At 35.7% G+C, this 20773-nt stretch overlaps 2 protein-coding genes across 5 annotated transcripts; one reads left to right on the top strand and one right to left on the bottom strand.

Annotated features, from left to right (window-relative positions):
* Nucleotides 1-6346: 6346 nt before the first annotated feature.
* On the top strand, nt 6347-15872 carry LOC126971126 (uncharacterized). Its single transcript, XM_050817282.1, has 9 exons — nt 6347-6427; nt 7493-7627; nt 8147-8209; nt 8837-8918; nt 9764-9947; nt 10771-10992; nt 13186-13257; nt 13975-14100; nt 15666-15872. The coding sequence occupies exons 2-9, from the start codon at nt 7603-7605 to the stop codon at nt 15870-15872; spliced, it is 981 nt and encodes a 326-aa protein (XP_050673239.1). The 5' UTR covers nt 6347-6427; nt 7493-7602.
* A 167-nt stretch (nt 15873-16039) lies between these two features.
* LOC126971107 (putative leucine-rich repeat-containing protein DDB_G0290503) lies at nt 16040-20441 on the bottom strand. Of its 4 annotated transcripts, none has more exons than XM_050817261.1 (7): nt 20073-20441; nt 18336-18482; nt 18067-18107; nt 17934-17993; nt 16803-17854; nt 16379-16724; nt 16040-16156 (listed from the first exon to the last, which is right to left on the bottom strand). In XM_050817261.1, exons 5-7 carry the CDS (start codon nt 17831-17833, stop codon nt 16076-16078), a joined length of 1458 nt encoding a protein of 485 aa, XP_050673218.1. In that variant the 5' UTR covers nt 17834-17854; nt 17934-17993; nt 18067-18107; nt 18336-18482; nt 20073-20441; the 3' UTR covers nt 16040-16075. The 4 variants fall into 4 exon arrangements, with proteins under 4 accessions (XP_050673218.1, XP_050673219.1, XP_050673216.1 ...); XM_050817262.1 differs by having other exon boundaries at nt 16803-17867; nt 17938-17993; XM_050817259.1 differs by having other exon boundaries at nt 17938-17993.
* Between the last annotated feature and the right edge of the window lie 332 nt (nt 20442-20773).

Below are 20773 nucleotides of genomic sequence, written 5' to 3'. Positions count from 1 at the left end.
TTAGATTTGGACTTAACTTTAACTGGCATGTAGTTGTCTATAGATTCTTTTAAGCAAGCCTAAAAAATATCGGTAATGTCGTTAATTGAATCCGCTGATAGAATTTCATCCCACTTAATTGAGGACAAAGTATCGTTTATTTTAGTGTAATCACCTTTAAAAAAATTTGGGCCTTTAGTAGGTTTACGCTGTGTATTACAAATTAGCTAGTTAGACAGATCAAATTCAAGGCATGGATGGTATTTATCTTCAGAGACAAGAGGCAAGGAGCAGTGGTTAACTTCAAAATCGATGTTACTAAACAAGAGGTCCAACGTATTTTGTTTGCAATTACAAATTGTATTCTGCTGTTTCAGGCCTGCCAAATTGCATATGTCGTAGAAATTCAGAAATGCATTTTGTAGTTCTACTGAACCTCTGCTCTGAATAGCTGGCCCGGACTCAGACCGTGTAATGTTAGGCAGATTAAAGTCACCAGTAAGGAGTACGTAGTCATTAGGATATAGAGAAATTATTTCAGAAAGACGGGTTGAGATGGAATTGATGCGAGCAGGTAAGAGGTTGTCTGGTGGCGCATAAATTAAGCCCATGTGGACATTGCGTCTTCCTTGAATGTGAAGAGTTTCTGCTGGTATGGTCGCCCATACAGACTCGACGCGAGGGCAATCCCAATCGGGTTGATGTAAGATTTGCAAATTTTTAGAAGCACATAATAATACTCCACCGCCTAATGTCTTTTTGGAGGTTTCAGGATTTCGATCATGACGCAAGATATCGTATCTACTATCGCAAATTTCACGGTCGTTGATACTACTAGTTAACCAAGACTCTGTGATAAGGATTAAGTTGAAATTATGATTTTGAATATTAAGACGTACTTCTTCAGTTTTGGTACGTAAGCCACGCACATTTTGATATAAGACACTTAAAGGATTAACGCCTGTGAGTTTAGAGAATGTACCAATATATTATAATAATAAAAAATTGTAGGGATATGATTATTTAATGAGTAATGTGCGTGGTTTTGATTTATGACTGTTCCTAAGATGATATTGTAATATCTGGCGGTTATATTAAGCTTGTGCGATGATAATTGTTGTTGAAAGTGTAGTGAAATATGTTTGTTGTGGTGTGTTTTCGTGTTTGTGTTTAATGTGGATGTAGCATGAGACATTTTGTAGAAGATCACTTCAACTTGATCAGATCGTTTTCCGTTCGTATGCTTATTCTATTTGATTCTATATGATTCTTCGTTTTTTCGTAAAAAAATGTTGTAGTTCCTAACCCATACAAACTTGAATGCTTCTTTTTGTGCGAAACTTTTAGTTTTTTTAAGAAGCTGTTTGTTTTCTGGTGTCAGGTGCTCGTTCACGAAAAATTTTTTCTCCAGTCCACTGAACCCTATATCTTTTGTGCAAATACCCTTTTATTATTTTTAAACCCGACAGTTATTTATCTTTACACATTCGGTCCCTCATTTCACAACAATGGGTTTAGGCCTTCCTGCTGTGGGTCTCTGGGGCTGGATACGGTGCGCAAATTAGATGTCATCTGGCTTGAGTTCGACGCCGGCGTACTCCACTATTTTCAACACTAGATCGGTGGGCGATTCGCTAGTCATCTGGGGCAGTCCTACGATTTCTAGATTATTAATTCTACCCTGTTGCTGTTGCCTACCAAACTGAGAGCGTAAGTCGGAAAGCTGATCCTCAGAAAAGGTGACACGAGCTTGTAACGTGCATACATCGCTTTTTAGCTGGTCATTTTCTGACTGTAGATGATTTTGTGCAACCTGAAGTTGGGAGAGCTCTGAAGACAAAGAAACTATTTCATTTTTTAGTTCAGTAAAGACTGTCGATTTCAATTCTTCAACAATTTCATCCTTAATTGTTTTCAACTTAGCGTCTAAGATACTTTCAAAACGACCAATTAACATAGAATTGGCGGCTGTAGTTGCCTTTGGGTCGTCACAAACGGATATCGTCGGATCGGCAGAGTCAGTGCGTGTCAAGCGTGCTACTTTACTCGATTTGTCTGCGCGGATCGGTGTGTTACTATTGTCTCCGCCTTTCCTTGCAATTGCCACACAGTTTGGGCACTTCCATTGTGGTCTAGACGATGTCGAGTCCCCCGTAAATCGGACGCATTCGGAATGAAACATGCAATTGCATTGAGTACATTTTATACGTTTTACGGTAACACTAATGTGCTCTCTACACGCTTCACAAGTTCCAACCATATTTTTGTGACGGTTTCGATGTAGTTATTATTGATAAAGTCCAAATTAAAATAAAAATGGAAAAGAAAATCTTGACCGACGGGTGTGATACGAACCACGGCCCTGCGGATCTCAAGTATACTTTAGATACCGATACGCCACAGACGCGGTTATCGAACTGACGAAATTAATAGTATAAATGAGAATTATTTGTGATTCAAACGGGTGACGTGTGCTCTTATTTGTGGTTACCCTCTGTTTGATAGACACAGATTCAATTGATAACTTCACATAGTGAGTTAATAAACTTTTGGAATTGATATTATCACAGTGTCTATAGTAAAATTTAACAATTCACATGTAATGCAGACATAATGGAACAAGTTTAATTTCAATGTAAATGTGAACAGTTCAACACTTCTTTATTGTCTTCTAAACTATTGTAATATATTATTCTGTACTATAATTACTCTTCTATATTATTATTACGTGGTTTCAATAGGTCGTTACGCTAACACACGCTACGTTACACTCCAATATTTTACTTCTTTCTTCGGGTAGTGATGATATTTTTATTCCGGAAAGTCCCTCGAGCTCTAGTTCTTGTAGCATAAGCGAGCATGCTGATAGTACAGGGAAATAATATCTTATTATTCCCTCTACTAGTAGCCAACACCAACGTGAAAATTTGGAGGAAACTAATGTGCCAAAAAAATGTAAGATATTCCCACCCAAAGTAAGCAAATTCAAAAAACGCCCCAGAAATGAATTATCAGGGAAGAAAAAGTCCGCAGCTATAGCTAGAGCACAGGGAAAGGGATATAAGAATTACAAAGGAGAGGCAGTTCCGAAAAAAAACATTCAGGAAGGGATTTTATGTCACGAGAAATGCAGTCTTAAATGCTCCAGTAACTTTCACTTAAAGATCGGCAATCTATTTTAAGCGGCTATTATTCAATGGATTCTAATAGTAAGAATGCCTTATTATTCAACAGTATTGTGAGTAAGCCTGTTGCAAGACCACGCAGTAACGCTAGAAAGCATAAATCTGCTTCGTACAAGTTTTATGTGAAAAACCAGGGAATTACGAAAGAAGTATGCAAGTAGGTTTGTGTGGAATATAACATATAGGTCGCAAAAAAAATTGATCTCATTATAAAAGATAACAAGGATGGACTTTCAGCACCAAAAGCAGATAGGAGAGGTTGACATCAGAATCGTCCACACAAGATGGATGATGACGTTACCCAACGTATCAAAGCACACATATCGAGTTTTCCTGCTGAACAGTCTCATTACTCCCGAAACAAAAATATGTACACACTTTATTTGTCACCATTGCTGAATGTGACGAAGATGCGTACCTGACAATGTGTCAAAATGAGGACTTACCTGACAAATATCGCGTCAAGAAAAGTTCATATAACAAAATTATTGTAACAGAATTTTATTTGTCTTTTGGTTACCCAAGGAGTGATACTTGTGCTACATGCGATGCTGGAGAATCAAATGATGAACATAAGTCAAATTATTATGCTGCTGTTGAAACAATGAAAATCGACAGGAAAGAACCAACCCGGAATGAAGACATTGTGTACATTACGATTGATTTACAACAAACAATGCCGTTGCTAAAACTGACAACTACAAAAGCGTTCTACTTACGCCAACTGTGATTTTATAATCTAGGTATTCATGTTAATGATGGAGGAAAGGAAAAAGCCGTCTGTTGTACATGGACTGAAGATGTAGCGGATCGTGGAAGTTTTGAAGTCGCAAGCGCACTTCTAAGATTTGTGGAGGTCTATCCAAGTTGCCAAAACAAAGATCACTTATTGATTTGGTCAGATTCATGCGCTGAACAAAACAAAAACTTTAATATGATTGCACTTTATCAATATCTTATCTTAAAAGGATATTTCAAATTAATTGACCACAAGTTTCCTGTGTTTCTCGTAATAATACTGTGATCGATATGACTGAAAATTTCAGGAAAATTGGTGAGCTACAGGAGAAACTAAATTTGATTAACAGGAAAAAAGATGTCAACAATAGAAAAGTAAGTTTTAGGGATGGTATTAAATGGATACGCGTGGATGATTATACAAAGAAACATCCGACGAATTGACACCCTTCAAAGAGCTACCTTTTTTTTGGAAAAAATGGGAAAATATGCGGTAAATATGGTACTGTATCATCGGAAAAAAAAGAGAATGTCCGAGACCAACTTAAGTATGTGAAGCCAGAATATCGCTACTTTTATGAGTCCATTTTAAGCCAGAAGTAATATTTTTATTTTATGAAGACATTGCACACAAGTGATCTCTGCTAAAAGTTTACGTTTTTATTTAGGTATAAGAAAAATTAGGACAATGTTTACCTATATTCCTATAAAACCTAATTTTTAATAGTGAAGAGTGCTGTAAAGTTTCCTTTTGTTTATGGAAAAAGGAGTTATGTTCAGTTTTTTTTAAATTATATAATAATAATTATAATATGTGTTTAATTGCTATCACACCATAAGTATTTGACGTTATTTACACAATTTCGAATCATAGTTTAGTACAAAAATCAGTTTCGTAGCGACCTAGGTCAAAAAATAAAATTAAAATTTTAATCTCGATTTACTCCAATTTAGAATTATGTGACTTATCACTTTCATACACTTACGTCTTCAATTATTATGATACATATTAACAGATAAACATAATATTGATATGGATAGTTTTGAAATGCACTTATGGGTAACTTTTTAAATTATTGTTTTTAATTTATAGTCATTAGACTTTATGAAATAGTTATATAGCTGACTATAGTTAAGGTTTGATCTATACTCAATACTATAATATGTAATAATAGACATATAAATACAAACGGTCTCTTGTCTCTTGGTGCCCGCAACTTGCTATTTTGAACATATTCAAAGAATATAAACGTCACGTTAAGCGAATTTTACTTATATATAACCCATATAATATGAATAAAATTCGTCTTACAGTCAAAATTCTATTATACATTTAATGAGTTAACCAAGCCATAAAAAAACTGTTTTGTTTAGGCTAATAATGCTGTTTCCATGTTAATTGTTATATGTTAGTGAAAACTTCTTTAGCCGCGTTGGGCACTTTTTGAATGGGTGAAATCACGTCACCGAAATGCTTATAGCAGTATATCTGTAGCTATACAGCTGACGTATTGTGCAACATTAGTGCTGTGTACATCTTATAGGTGAAATTGAATGGATTTAGTGTTCAATGTGTATATACATTGTTGAAATAGTGTTTCCCTTTTTTTATGACAGTAAGGGACGAGACGAGCGGGACGTTCAGCTGATGGTATTAATTCGCCCTGCCCATAACAATGCAGTGCCGCTCAGGATTCTTGAGGAACCGAAAAATTCTCAAAAACACTACAATTTCGCTTGTCACCTTAAGACATACACACCTTGACTGCAGAAAAAAGCGGCATTGTGGTACCTATAATCTAGCCGGCATATTATGCAAAGGAGCCTTCCACTGGTAATATTTATGTATAATTAATAGGTGTATTATTTAAAATAAGTTTCAAAAATAAATTGAAATTAATAATAATTTTTTTTATTATGGATTTTCAAATTTAAATATTAAAAGTTCTGAGTAATATTTTTTTTAAATTATTTAATTATTATTTAGTCTTTTATTTGTTTTTATTTTAATTACTATTTGAATTACAACTGCTCTGGCCCTACAAAACATTGCTGCAACTTAAATATTTTTGAAACTCGTTTATAATGGAAACTCCGATCATGTCCCGTTACTTCACAAACGTATTTTGTCGAGGTTCATATAATATGGATTGCCTTGCACAGAGTGGGTATGAACCGTCGGTAATGTCGCTAGGTTTCAGACGTATGTTCGTATTTCGTTTTATTGATACATAAACTAACACAATCTCCTGTCGAATTTATCTCTGTTAAGATCCTTGGAAGTTTAGTAACGTTCTTTATAATATATTATAACGTGTACAACACTACCTACTGATATACATAACGTCATGGCCATATAGATTCAAATTGATCTCGTCTTAAGCTTTAGACAACATATTAAGTCTATATGTCTATCATGGTATTGTTAACGTGGTGTATTATAACTTTGTTTCATATTGACATTACTAAGGGCTACTCAAATCAGCTGTTCACAATACCACATTTAGGATACGATGAATCTAAAGGTGAGCACACACCACAAACAATAATATCATCCTTTTGTATCCTCATGTTTTTGTCAGCAGTCACATTTCATCGGAACTACTCCGCGTACAGCCAAAGTTGTTTACACAAATCAACTTCTTTGCGCTGGGTTTTCAAACCGTCGTACGATAGTTTGTGTCCCCATTTCATAAAAAACCTTCGGTTAATTTGTGATACGAGTATACATGTGTTGTGAAATGTGAAATGTGTCATTTTATTATGGTAATATAACTTTACGAGTATGATATAGTCGATGGTCAAATAGTCAATAGGACTATGTATGTAAGCATCAAAGACTTGTGAGTCATATTTGATCATAAACTGAACTTTCATGACCATGTTATTGCTCTGGCAAGAGAACTTCACAGGCGCCTCGGCTTCATTCTTACAAATGCAAGGGATTTTTACCACGCAAATATCATCCGCCTGATCTACAGCGCACTAGTTATATCAAAGTTAGAATCTAGCGCCGGCATGTGGAACCCGTATGAAGGTATTTCTGAGGTACCTTTATAAACAGATATACGGATATTATCCTTACCTATATCCAACCAAATATCTTCTGGATTCTAATTGGGTGAATTATAATTCTTCGGAAGTTCGGCGGAAGTACCGACAGCTTACTACTGCCTGTAAAGCTTTTCATGGTAATCGTACCATGCTCCCGAGTTAAGTGATAACCTGTGTCGGTTTTTTGGTTCGAACAAATACCTTCGTAACCGTGGGCATGAACTGTTTGTGGTTTCACAGAGGCGTATATTAATGCACGCACAGTCACCTGTACCCCGCACAGTCACCTGTACCCCGCACAGTCACCTGTACCCCGCACAGTCACCTGTACCCTGCACCCTCACCGCGCTCAACGTTCACCTGAACGCATACCCTGAGTGTGACTTGGTCGCGGATGGATGGACAGGATTAATGTCAAAATGACTGAAGTACTGTGAGCGAGTTGAATATGTGAATTAAAAATGAATTATCTGTAATTAATGTTATTGGTGTATTAAATGAAGCTACAGATGCTACAGTTCGTCATAATTTAACAGAGTTCACGTGTGCTACTTATGAAGGAGTCGAAAGGGTTGGTCGCAAGCAAAATAACTCAATTGGAGAGAAATTAAGTAAATTAATAACGTCGATATCAACTGCAACCACAATGAAGATATCTCAACAAACTAAAGGTAAAACTAACTAGATTTGAGCTCAATTGGGAAATGGTATCAACATTCTGTACAATAAGTATTTATGGTTTACTATTCGGTTGACTGTTGTGTTGTGGAAATCCTTTTAAGTGTAGCACCAAATTACGAGTTTACCTATCCGCTGATTGTCATAAAACAACTCTTTGCGATGACGTTTTATAGTAACGATTATATTTTAAAAACTTAAAATGTAATACATATTTTATTCTTTTAAATAAAACACCTTTTAAAAGATTAAATTACACGCGGTAATTGTAAATGTCTTTTTTCATTAGATTTTTGGGTAAAATAACATTTTCTATATTATTTTAGTTAACCCGACGTTCGTGACCTTGTCAGATCAGGTTAACTGAAATAATAATAAAAATGTAACTTTTACACAAAAATCTTACGTAAAAACACAGTTACAATTACCGCGTGTAAAATAATCCTTTAAAAGTGTTTTATTTAAATGTGTAACACTCGCGTGAATCAAACAAAAACATATTTTCTTTTCAGATCCCTATGTAACTTTTATATTTGAAATGAATAGCATTCTTTTCGGAAGAGAATCCGTTAAAGGTGAGTTTCATATTTTATGTGAGCTGTTGTTGTAGGTACTACCAAATGTAGGTTTTCCCGCTCAGGATTCTTCTTCACTAGCCAGCCACGGCGCCCTTCAGACCGAAACAATAATGTTTACACATTACTGCTTAACGGCAGAAATAGGCGCCGTTGTGGTACCCATAATCAAACCGGCTTCCTGTGCAAAGGAACCACCCACTGGTGGTATCCATAATCTAGCCGGCATCCTGTGTAAAGGTGCCTCCCACTGGTAATATTTGAGAATACTAAGAGGAAATCAGAATTAGCTTTAATTTAGTTTCGAGGAAAGTTACAAGACTAGTATTATAATATCTGAGTGATTTATATTTATAAATTCATAAATTTACTAGATGAATGGTCGCGATCTTAAGTGTCAATGTCTATTTCTTTTTTTAGTTTTTTTGTTTATTATATTAGTTTTTCACTGAACACTTTGTTATTTCGTGGCGTTATACTTAAAGCGTGGTAAACACAAATGAAACAGAGTTTTGCTTCAGACAATTTTTGAGCATGATAGTGAGTCTAGTTGTTTATCGTAGGTCTATGATTTGTCAAAACTAAAACTGTAATTTAAAACAGTTAATTAAATGTTCATTGTTATAGTTTATGACGAACGATTGAGATCAAATTTCTCAGCTATTGAGGACGACTTCCAAATACATGCCCCGAATGGAAAACTATTTAGGTAAAATAAAAAACAATTGTATTAATTTTTAGCTTTTATTGAGCAACTCCTTAAAGGGTTGAATACGGAGCTGCTTCGAATGTGGGCAGGCTCCACATATTTATTTGAGTCATGTAGCACATTTACGACGGGGGATATGCGATGCTATATTATTCATCATCATATAAGCCGGAAGACGTCCACTGCTGGACAAAGTCCTTCCCAAAGATCTCCACGACAATCGGTCCTGCGCTGCCCTCATCCAACCTAGTCCGACGATCTTGACCAGATCATCGTTCCATCTTGTGGGGGACCTACCAACACTGTGTCTTGCGGTACATGGTCACCATTCAAGGACTTGCTGACCCAATGGCCATCTGTCCGTCGAACTATATGCCCTGCTCACTGCCACATCAGTTTTGCAATCGTTTGGGCTATGTTGGTAACTCTGGTTCTCCTATGGATCTCCTCATTTCTGCTTCAATCTGACAGGGCAACTGCGAGGATAGCTCTTTCCATTCCTCTTTGAGCGATCATGACAGTTCAGCTTTCTCATCAGGTTCACAGTAAGTGAGCATGTCTGTGTACCGCAAGTCGTCACTGGCAACATACACTGGTTACTTCTTGCTTTAATATTCATAATATTAAGGAGCTTAATGCCTATCAAAATAGGTGACATTAACTGTAGGCACGCTTTCCTTATTAAACTTGCTGTTATCTCTATTGAAGATATTCTTTTCTCATATCTTCTCTTATATTTTAAGTCTGTGGTATAAAAGTATATTATCGTATTTTGCAATCTTAAATCCTAGATGAAAATATCAGCAAGGCACCGCAGTAATATATTGCTATCTTTTTTGTCACAGGAGTGAGTTATTTCTAAACAGAAGCGGAGTTCACCTGCCTTTGCCAGAATACATGCATCCAGGCTATTGTCAGCTGGAAATAACGGATGACTACATGCAAACAGCTGTTAACGCCCTCGCCATATTCCTTAACGGTGATCTCGATGACATAGCACGTATCCCAGGAGATTACATTCTACGTTCTGTATGCTTATTTTTTAACTTTATTATCACTACTATTGCTGTCATCTCTCGTCTGGCGCACCCCAGGATAAGCTAGAACCATTTGACCGCGTGCAGCGATCTCCACCTTCGCACAACATGCCACAAATTAGGATATCACCCCCACCATCTTGATGTGTGGCGTCCTCTATAGTGCGGTTCTTTCTTCCACATACAACAAAGCTGTGCAATGAGCTTCCTTGTGCGGTGTTTCTGGTACGATACGACATGGTACGCGTACACCTTTCTTAACAGCTGGCAACGCTTCTGTGTGTCCTTTGGTGTTGCAAGAGAATGTGGGCGGCGGTGATCACTAAATACCAGATGACCCGTACGCTCATTTGTCTTCCTTCTCCATAAAAAAACTAAAATTAAAAAGCTGAAATCCGTGAATGGTGGAATTCTTGGTATATTATGGTATAAACGGGCTAGTATCCGCATCTCGATGACTATGCGCCTATAAATTCCACCTAAACCTGGACGATGCAAATGTGCAGGCGTATGCGCGTAAACATTTCTTAAAGGCCAGCAACGCTCCTGTGATTCCTCTAGTGTTGCAACAGAATGTGAACGGCGTTGATCATTTCGACTCAACAATAGCAAATTACAAGAAAAAGTTTGAATATCATCGTCCCTCTAATACGTGAGCAAGTCATGTGCAAATATACCTACAAGTATGAAGTAATTGACATGGATTTTGGTTGAAAATTATGTTCGAAGGTTACATACCTTTTAGATACACGCAAATGAAACTTTTATAAACCGTATATCTGTTGTTATTCCTGATATATATATTTTGTTTTCAGGCGAGGACGATTTCAATGCTGATTTTGCCACGCGAGAAACTTGCAATGACGTGGTTCATTGTAAAAGGCAAAACACACGCAATTGACGTTACATACGAAACCCTGGCTCGGTTTCATCCACTGTTTAAGTATGTAGGTGGCAAAGAAATAGCGCGGCTCAATCTCAGTGACCCGCGCATCTTGAACTACATCGGGACACATCCGGACCTCGACAGACATCAGGTATACTGCTGGCGCAATTATCATTGAGGGAGTTCCAAATATCTGCTTAGTACGATTCCTGGCGCCAAATCCTGGTACCACACCACACGCCACAAACAAGGAATGTTCTTCGTACAATCAGACAGTGAAACCTGTCCCGCGTTTCTAGGTCGATACGAAAGGGAACCTTTCAATAAAATACACTAGCGTTTAGATGAGGTGACACTCCAAAAATACGAGGCTAGTTTAGATTTGTCAATATGTGCGTTCAATACGCAAAATGGACTCAAGTGAGTGCTTTAATTGCGCAAACAGGAGCTCATGTAAAATATAATAAATAATATACCAAAGTCTAAAAGAAGAATTTGCCAAAGAACTTACGGAGATTAATATTTATACTTATACATCTTAGGTTGGTGTGGTTGCCAGCGCATACATAAAGTTGAATAAAAACTGGCAACATCCTGAATATCTGAACATGATGAACAATCTCCTGTGTGGCGTGCCAATGACGTTAATGAGGAAACTTCCTGAGAGTACCTTTTTACGACTTTCTCAGCAGGTGTGTGTTTCTTGTTCATTATATGGTATTCCTTTAATTAAAGTTTCTCTTGGTATCATCATTAGGCGTGTTAGGTAATATAAATGTTAATTTTATATGCATAAGGCTATTTTGGTTTCAACTTTCAGACTCACCATCTGGATGTGTGGCGGTCCTCCACAGTGCAGTTTTCAAGGAGCTTTTTTTCACGTACTACAAAGCTGTGGAATGAGCTACCTTGTGTGTGGCTTCCGGGACGATACATTACATAGTTCCGGTCCTTACCCACTATCATAAAATGTATAATAAGTTACCAAAACCACCAATATTAACAAATTCATAAGTTCTTTGAAAAAGTTACTTTTGGAAAGAAGTACTATCCTAATAATGAATACTCAGAGGAAAAAAATATTTGAATGTGTGCCCCTCTGTTGTTCATTGCTATACCTTACGAGGTGCATGTGATAATTTAGTCGACAATTTTGTTTAGTAGTCGCATGTAACGCAATTTAAATAAATAAAATAAAATGTCATTTCATTTTGAATATCAGTCCTACAAACATACGTATACCTGATGGTATGTGATCAATGGTCGCAGCAACAGAACAATTACAGAAGTGCTGTCAGCTTTTAAGGAAGTTTGTTTTCCTTTTATTATAAAGCCCTTAAATAAAACATATTATCATTTTAATTACTATTCCATTCTACCTATAGTAGCTTCCGTGGAAGGGGCACCACAATTCGGCCAAAGTCACGTTTAAACGTAGACCACCAAAAATAATGTATGCATTTTTCCAGTGTTAGCGAGTTCAATGTTTTTGAATGGAGTTCTCCTTGAAGTTGGAGTGCATTATTTACCTTTATTTAATTTTGTGAGTTTATCACTTTAAGCATTTATTAAGGGAAGCGTTCGGCTTCAATTTGACTGCTGGAAGCCGACATCCCCCACCAGTCATTACGTCAAAATCCACCCGCATCATGTTAACGTCTGTCACTATACCACCGCGTATTCTGTAAGAAATTTCTTGCGTCACACAGCCACTTTGTAGAATCAATTACCGGCTGCTATTTTCCCGATCGATATGACTCAGGGACCTTCAAAAATAATATAGAATATGCTTTCACCTTAAAGGTCGTCAACACACAACAGGTCAATCCCCTGGTGCTGCGGATGTCCACTGGCCCGGGCGGTTGCCTCACCGCTCCCCATCACGAGCCTCTTGCTCGTTTGCCAGCTTCTATATACAGGGGCGAGGCCGGACAGATGGTCGGGATCCTCCTGGTTGTCCATTGTTGTGGGCGTTGAACACGATACCAAGTGAAACAGTGTAACATACACACGGTATAAAACCAGTCAATCCAAAGTTTTCAGTAAGCAGTTTACAATCGTAGAAGTAGGATCACTTCACTAACACAGCGATTACGTTATAAGATCGCGGTGTTCCCGGCGTGCGCGTGCGACACAACCGCCTCGCTCGATAGTTTTTCCCCGACTGCCCAATGACCTGCCTGCCCAGTGCCCGGCTGCTCTCGCCCGTACTCGCACTGCACTCCAATCACACCCGAGCCAAGACGAATACCGCATCATGTTCATATTCGCTTCTTAGATCGATGTTATTGACCACGAAGTATATCAAAAAAGTAACTGTTTATAATATATCTTCAATTTACAGTTCTTCTATCACATACGTGCGTGTGACCCCCTACAGCGTCGGTTCTATCTGGCACTGATGACTCAAACGCAGGTATTTTCATTTAAAGGTTCTTAAAACCCTGTAAATCTAGATTTACAAGAGCGACATCTCAAGTCAATTTCCTAATATACAAATTGATGAGCAGGCTTGAGCAGGTTATCAACTGTAAAGTAGATCCTGTAGATGAAGCCACAACCTGAGAGTTGAACAATGCAAACAGAATTTTATAACGAGGCGGTACTCGAACGGTTAGCTCAGTCGATTAGAGCACTGGCACGGAACGCCGGAGGTCGTAGGTTCGAATCCCGCATCGTTCATAAAATTTTGTTTTTCAAATTTTATTTGTGTATTAATCCTGTGTTAGTGAGGGTTATCACTTAAAAACATAACATATTGTTTAAATAAAGAAATGATAGAAAAGTCACTTCTTTTAATAGGTACTCGAACGGTTAGCTCAGTCGATTAGAGCACTGGCACGGAACGCCGGAGGTCGTAGGTTCGAATCCCGCATCGTTCATAAAATTTTGTTTTTCAAATTTTATTTGTGTATTAATCCTGTGTTAGTGAGGGTTATCACTTAAAAACATAACATATTGTTTAAATAAAGAAATGATAGAAAAGTCACTTCTTTTAATAATAGAGTTACAAATTACATGGGTTTTAATTATTTTAAAAGTATTTGGTTTAAATATTATTATTTGTCCCACCTTGAAACACTGTAAGGCTATATTGCCTTGAACTGTGATATTGTGCTTATTTTTTTTTCAGGTGTTAGGAAAGTCCTACAGCTGGACTGCACGCGAAGTAGCGCGACTGGGATTATTGTTGACTGAAGTAAGGGGACCTGATCTAGCTGCTATTAATCCAAGCGCTATGGTGGGGCTGTCAAGCCATGTAAGTTATATAACACAATAGAGCATATAAACCAGTAAAAGAAAGTTTAAAACAAAGCTTAAAACATATTATAATCAACACAACAAATTATAGTTTTGTAATTTTAATCAAAATTTAAAATGTATATTATTATACAGTAGTTATAAACCGCTGGATACTCGACGTTCAATATGTTTGATCGTGTTCAACATCTGTCGCTGTCGTTATCGTAACATTTAACGTAAACGTTGACATATTCTAACAAATTTGATTTTGATCCTTTTATTCATACTTTTCCATGAAAGCTTCGACAGATATTTGAAAAATTCTATTGTTCAAGTAAACTTTGTATGCTATGTATTGCGAGCGTGCTAAAATGTATTGCTGAAATCGCTTTGTCTTGAATCAAGATTGACGTTTCAATAAGTGACAATAAGCAAAAAATAGGGTACAACCTTAGATTAAGGATGGGTCTCCATTGCGCTCCAACTAGATACCGCAAGCGTAGTAGCAAATTGCAGCAACTAATACTTCGCCAAAGTGGACGTACTTGAGCCAGTCTCGAACAATGTGTGAAGTCGACGTGCCATATGTTTTGTTAAACTTTGCTTATAATTAAAACTTAAATGCCTGGTGGCGTAGTAAAACTTTGTAAAAATAATAACACTTCATGAAATAAGAAAGACACTGGAATCACATCATCAGTATCTAAGTATTTTGTATTTTATAAATTCCAGTATAAAATAACACGAGGCGTTTATAAGTTAGAAAATTTGAACGATGCCATTGAGTGTCAAGATGCAACGCACACAAGCATCTTTACAAAGAGGTAATACACACTGCAGTACAAATTTGCCGTAATAAAAAAGTTATTGTTCTTCGGTAGTACGGTATCTAGTTGGAGCGCAGCGGAGACCAATCCTTAATCTAAGGTGTAACATTGCATCGCATATTAATTATTAGTCGCTCGTTGTCGAGAAGTGCAAAATTAGTGTAACTCTCCGGTAATGTGCGGCTGAACATAAGTATTGTGGAACAATTAAGATCCACGTATTTTATTTACTTTACATTATGATTCAGGTCATGTTTCCACTGTTATGGTCCAACGTTCTATACATATAAGGACATATAGCAGAAAAACAAAAGTTTGCTTAAAGACAATGTAAGCACACTTTTCTCCTCAGTCGTATCCCTGTCCGAATCGGGTTCCAAATTCAACATACGTAACCTGAACTGTATAAATGTTTTACATTGCTGCTTATTAACCAAGAATGTTTTAACCTTCTGGAGTAAATGCGGCAATGTAGAGATATAGCTGTCGAAGCTTAGTGTGGTGTTATTTGTGGTATGTGCCATATTTCGGCTTTGTTTTTATACGACGTGGTCTGTCTATATGTTTAGAACGTCATTGGTTAAGGCATAGATCCTATTACATATTCTTATAATAATTATTATACGGTATCTTTATAGCATCAACCCAATATGTCTCTTTTCTCATAATACTTATCCTATTATGTGTGTGGTGCGGTGCACACAAAGATTTACTTTTTTGTTGCATAATAAAAGATTGTACTTAAACGTTGCAGATAATGTACCAGATGTCACCACGAAAATTGCGGTATTTCACCGAGAAACAAACGAAGTACATTAGACCAAAAGCCCTTAACATTTTAGCCAAAAAACTCGAGGAGTACCAAATCCAACAGCTGCTCTACGGACAAAGTTCTCAAAATATTCCTCTTAGGATATATTTTTATTGTTTAATTTATCAATCTGTATTTAAACCTTATTAATGTATACAGTATAATTTGAATTTCCTTTGGTGTTTAAGTATTTTTCTGTATTTAGTATTCCACAATAATTGTCTCTCGAAGGTTAGAATTTTTTTCGCTTTTTCATTTTAAAGATGTTTTTTTTCTTATCGCAAAACACTTCAGAGTTATTCAACCAAACTAAAACACACACATGATCAATACTGAATTCTATATTAATGTCTTTACAAATTTAGTTGTTTTAACCTCTGCAAAGAGGGAAGATGAAACGTATATTGACCATTTTCATTTTGTCTTGCCTCAACCTGCAATTATATAAATTTGCTCAAAAAATTATTAGATTTAAATTAAATTATAAAAAAATGATGATCATAATTGAAATATTAACGCTAGACAACCTAATATTAATGATTTTATATGATTATAATAAATGTTGTTACACTGTTTCAACGTGCTAATATAAAATTAGCATATATTAGTATCATATTACATTAGCTAAAAATGTTAAAAACAATTCTTTGTCTTACTATTGTATGACTCCAATCAGTTTGAGCAAATGCATGACAAGTTTCCAAAACTAATGTGGCAGATTTCTGTCTGTGTGCATCATCGGTCATATTATTTGAGGTACAATTTTCGATGTCGGCGTTTTGAGTTAATTGTTTCGTTATTTCGTCAACCTTTGATATGATTTGTCCCGTCTTTAATGTTGAATTTTCATGATTGTTATTTAGACTTATACTTTGCTTTCTTTGGTCAATTTCATTTGCTATTGTTTCTACTTTTTTTGAAGTAAATTTTTCGTCATTTGGAGGTTCTGTTATACTTCCTTCTTGTGACGCCCCATATTTTACTACTTGCTCGTTTTGGTATCTAAAATGGGAATGTACATATTAAACTTACTAAGAGTTACAAAATATATTAATATTATTCCATAAATATTTCAAATACTTGTCTGATGTGCTAATTTGCTTGCCAAGAGAAGTATTTGCCTCATTTACTATCGCTGAATTTGGTATCACAATGTTTTGATCATCTGAAAAGTTTTTCGATTCCTCTCGAGAACCATTACATAAACATCGTATAACTATAACTTTAGTTAATTCCAAATCTGTAAGTGGACATATGCATGAGCGATTTTCACTTTTGGTTTCCAATTGCTTGTTCATACTAAAGAGGTTCTCTTCAATGCTAACTTCTACGTTGGTTTGGGACTCTTTTTCGCAATAAGACATATTATTTTTCTCTTTATTAAATGAAATGGTATCTTTCCTGTAATCCTTTAATTTAATATTTAGGTTAAGTGTAATGACGTGCCCATTTTCGTTTGAATTTTGATCTATCAAGGTTGTGCAACTGATATGAGTTTTAGGCTCTTTGACATCATGTAATGAAAGTTGCTTTGGTTCCTTATGAACTTTCATAACTTGAGAATTAGTTTGAACTTCTGAAAATTCTATTGCATTAGGTTCTTCGGTTATTTTATTGAGCATATTCTCAACTGTTTTGCATTCACTAGAATTATTCTCAGCGTCGACAAACGCAGACGGTGTTTCACTATTGCGATTGTTATATACATTTTGATCAACTATTTCGTTTATAATTTCACTAGTATTAATTTTTTGTGAAGGGTCATCTTTTGTTGAATCGTTCGTTACCGCACACTTACAAGTTTGATCAATTTGCGTTTCCGGAACTGCATCATTTATTAGAATTATATTTACTTCAGGTTGGTTGTTTTGATCATTTTTCTTACTCAATGCATTTCTGGTAAACTTATTGGGTGTTTTAATTAATGAATTATTCATTGACGAGTATCTCCCCGAGTTAAGCGAATTATTAACTGAATTATTTTTTAAAACATTTATTTTTGCTTTCAGTTCATTTTTCTTTTCGATCGTTTTTCTGTTAGTGTCAATTGGGACATTAAATTTTTCGAGTACTTTGCTTGGAGCTGATTTTGTTAGAGTATTATTCTTCATTTTACAAATGCCTTTTTCAACCTAAAGAAAGTACCTTTAAGGCTTTATACATTGTAATACTGAAATATAAAATGAACAAATTAATTTATCATACATATACCTACAACTTTTTTGATGTTCCCACTTTTGGACTTTCCATCTACGATGGCAACAGATTTCTCTGAAAACATGAAACCAATAAAATTAGAGTTTCTTTGTAAATTGGTTTAATTCACTATTGTGTTAATTATTACCTTGGGCTGCCTTTAACTTATCCTGTCTTTTTTCCCATGATCTAAAAAATAGTAATTTATGTACAATCATATACTTTTGCTCAAATTTTCGGTGTTTATGTAATATTCTCACCGAAATCATAATAAGCTATAACCTTCCTTCAGAATTGAATTATATAATTTCATACGAACCTTACTTTGATCTCATACTTTCAGACAAATACTATACAAATACATCACTAGCTCTACTTGGAAATAATAATTTGTGTCTGTTTTCTTTTCTTTTATACCTTGAAGCTCTGAGTAGGTATTTTTCATAACCAGCTTTGATAAAAACATCAGATGGTTTCACAGCCACGTAAGCCTTTTCATTTGCCAATTCTAAAGGACCTTGGACTTTTTTGCCTTCCAACGTAAACAGCTCTATATGTAAATACCTACAAGTTTTAAAAACACATATTACTACTATATTTTATCTCAATTTTATAAACATTCAGTCTTTGTAATATGAATGAGAGAAAGAATGAGCTTGCTTGTTACAGACCGAATAAGGATTGAGCACAAACTAAAGACGTGTAACATAAAAACGAAGTTGTAAATTTTTGTGTGCTGTTTTAAGATATCTCAGAATTCTTAATCATACCTCTTGATATGAAAGACCTTAGTTAATTAAATGCATATTAATATAATATACTGAACCCCTGCTTAAGGCGTTAATAGGACGTGATCTTGATCACAGGGCAGAGGCGGGTGATCAAAGCATAGAAATCGTATTTAAAGGTTAAAATAATTATCAACCAATAATAATTGATTACTAAAACAAGATTACTATCCGATGTAATTTTCTTTTTGCATTATTGGAAACAAAAAATATGTTATTTAGAGTAGTAATACGTAGGTCACACCAAAAGTTTTGCGTAACTTAAAAAAACAACATGTTATAACCAAATTATTATGTTTATTGCTTTTCATACTCTCCTGTATATTTTAAGTATTTTTACATGCGATCGAACCATTTTTGAAAATAGGCAGACCACAGAAGGCATGTTTTCTACGTGCTGATTGGACGCTATCACTGCCTCTTCGGAATAGGTAAAATTGAAACCTCTCATCAAATCTTTGACTTTTGGGGAAAATACAGAAATCACATTGCTATGTCGGGGCTATGTGCAGAATGGGTGAGGAGTTGTACTTTTTCGTTAGCCAAAAATGACTTGGCCATGTGTGAAGAAGCGTTTTCATCATGTAGGAGAAGGCGGCTTTTTTTAACACCCTGGGTAAACAAATTGTGGAATACCACTCGACATTAACGCACTTTTGATCTTCAAGTGGAATTGTGCTGAGAAGAAAAATGCGATTATATTTTTACCAACGTTTCTCGCCTGCCTCACTTTTGTTGGCCTGTTCTCATTTTCAACAATTCACAAGATTGCTGTTTTTTTTCGGATTCAATACAATTTAATCCACCTTTCGTCTCCTGTGACAATGTCATAAACAATATTAGAATGGCCGTGGTCGAAATTCATTAGCATCTGTGAGCACCTTCCACGCGAGCCCACTTCTGTTCCGCTGTCAGTTCATGAGGGAACTGATTCCCCCTCCCGTTCCCCTTTCACCCCATCGAGGTCGTCCTGTTGCGTAAGTACGGTTAACAGTTTAATTACCGTTAGGTACATGTTGTAGTATTTTCGTGCTACCACTGTTTTGTTTTTGAAGTTTTTATTGTTACGTTTAGACTTTTGTTTTAATAGTTATGTAGTTCCTATTGCTCTGTGTCGCTATAATAGTTCTTTACATAAATCTATACTACTGAAAAAAAATTCGTAGTTTATTTATTAATAATAATATTCTAGTAATGCTTGTTTTGCACACCGTAACAATGTAACGATTTGACGTCACCGACATCAGATCCAGAGATAATATAAATATATATAAATGAGTTACTTAGATTTAGATGTTAATAAATTTTCTTGTCGCTGCTAAAAATACAATACTTTTGCTAAAGATATCGAATAACTGAAAGTTACCCAGAGCCATATTGCGATTGAGCCAGATTTGCCAGAGTTGTCTCCCACATATTGAGCTCATCTGAATGAAGATGATACTTCCTGGGTGGTGAGTTTTGCTGACCGTTTCTAAATATGTACACATCTATTGATTTACAATTGCTTGATTCCTGATGAAAGTTTGCTTCACTCATGCCGACATCGAAATTAAACAAAACACAAAAACATACACTATATACGCGCTAGATATATTTCAAAACATTGTTGAATTTTTTAACAAATTAATATGCTAACTGTAAATTTTGGATAACTCCAGTGTAGTTAAATATTAAATTAAATCTGCAATTATATGCTTTTACACTTATGATAACGTCATGACAGTATTACATATCTGCCAACCTTACAATATTAATACTTCTAAGCTGCCAACACAATAATTTCATAATATCTGAGCTTAATACGTACGTACTTCTTTACTCTGTGGTTTTAATAGAGTATTTTGAGTAACTATATCACTCTTAGACTATGGTGATAACCATATACTTATAATATACTAACGTGTAAACGACTTGACCACCTGTAATTTGTGACCACTCATATTTCAAGTCAATGTGTATGTTACCGAGTGGCTTAATATTAAAATAGTAAGGCGCTAACGCCAACCGTGGCTGGATGTTTACGACTTCTCAATCAAAATAAAAACATAAAAGATTCTCTTGATC

The sequence above is a fragment of the Leptidea sinapis genome, chromosome 23 (assembly GCF_905404315.1).
Source record: "Leptidea sinapis chromosome 23, ilLepSina1.1, whole genome shotgun sequence".
NCBI lineage: Eukaryota > Metazoa > Arthropoda > Insecta > Lepidoptera > Pieridae > Leptidea > Leptidea sinapis.
Note: the sequence above shows the minus strand (reverse complement) of the source record. Positions and strands in the feature narration are given on the sequence as shown.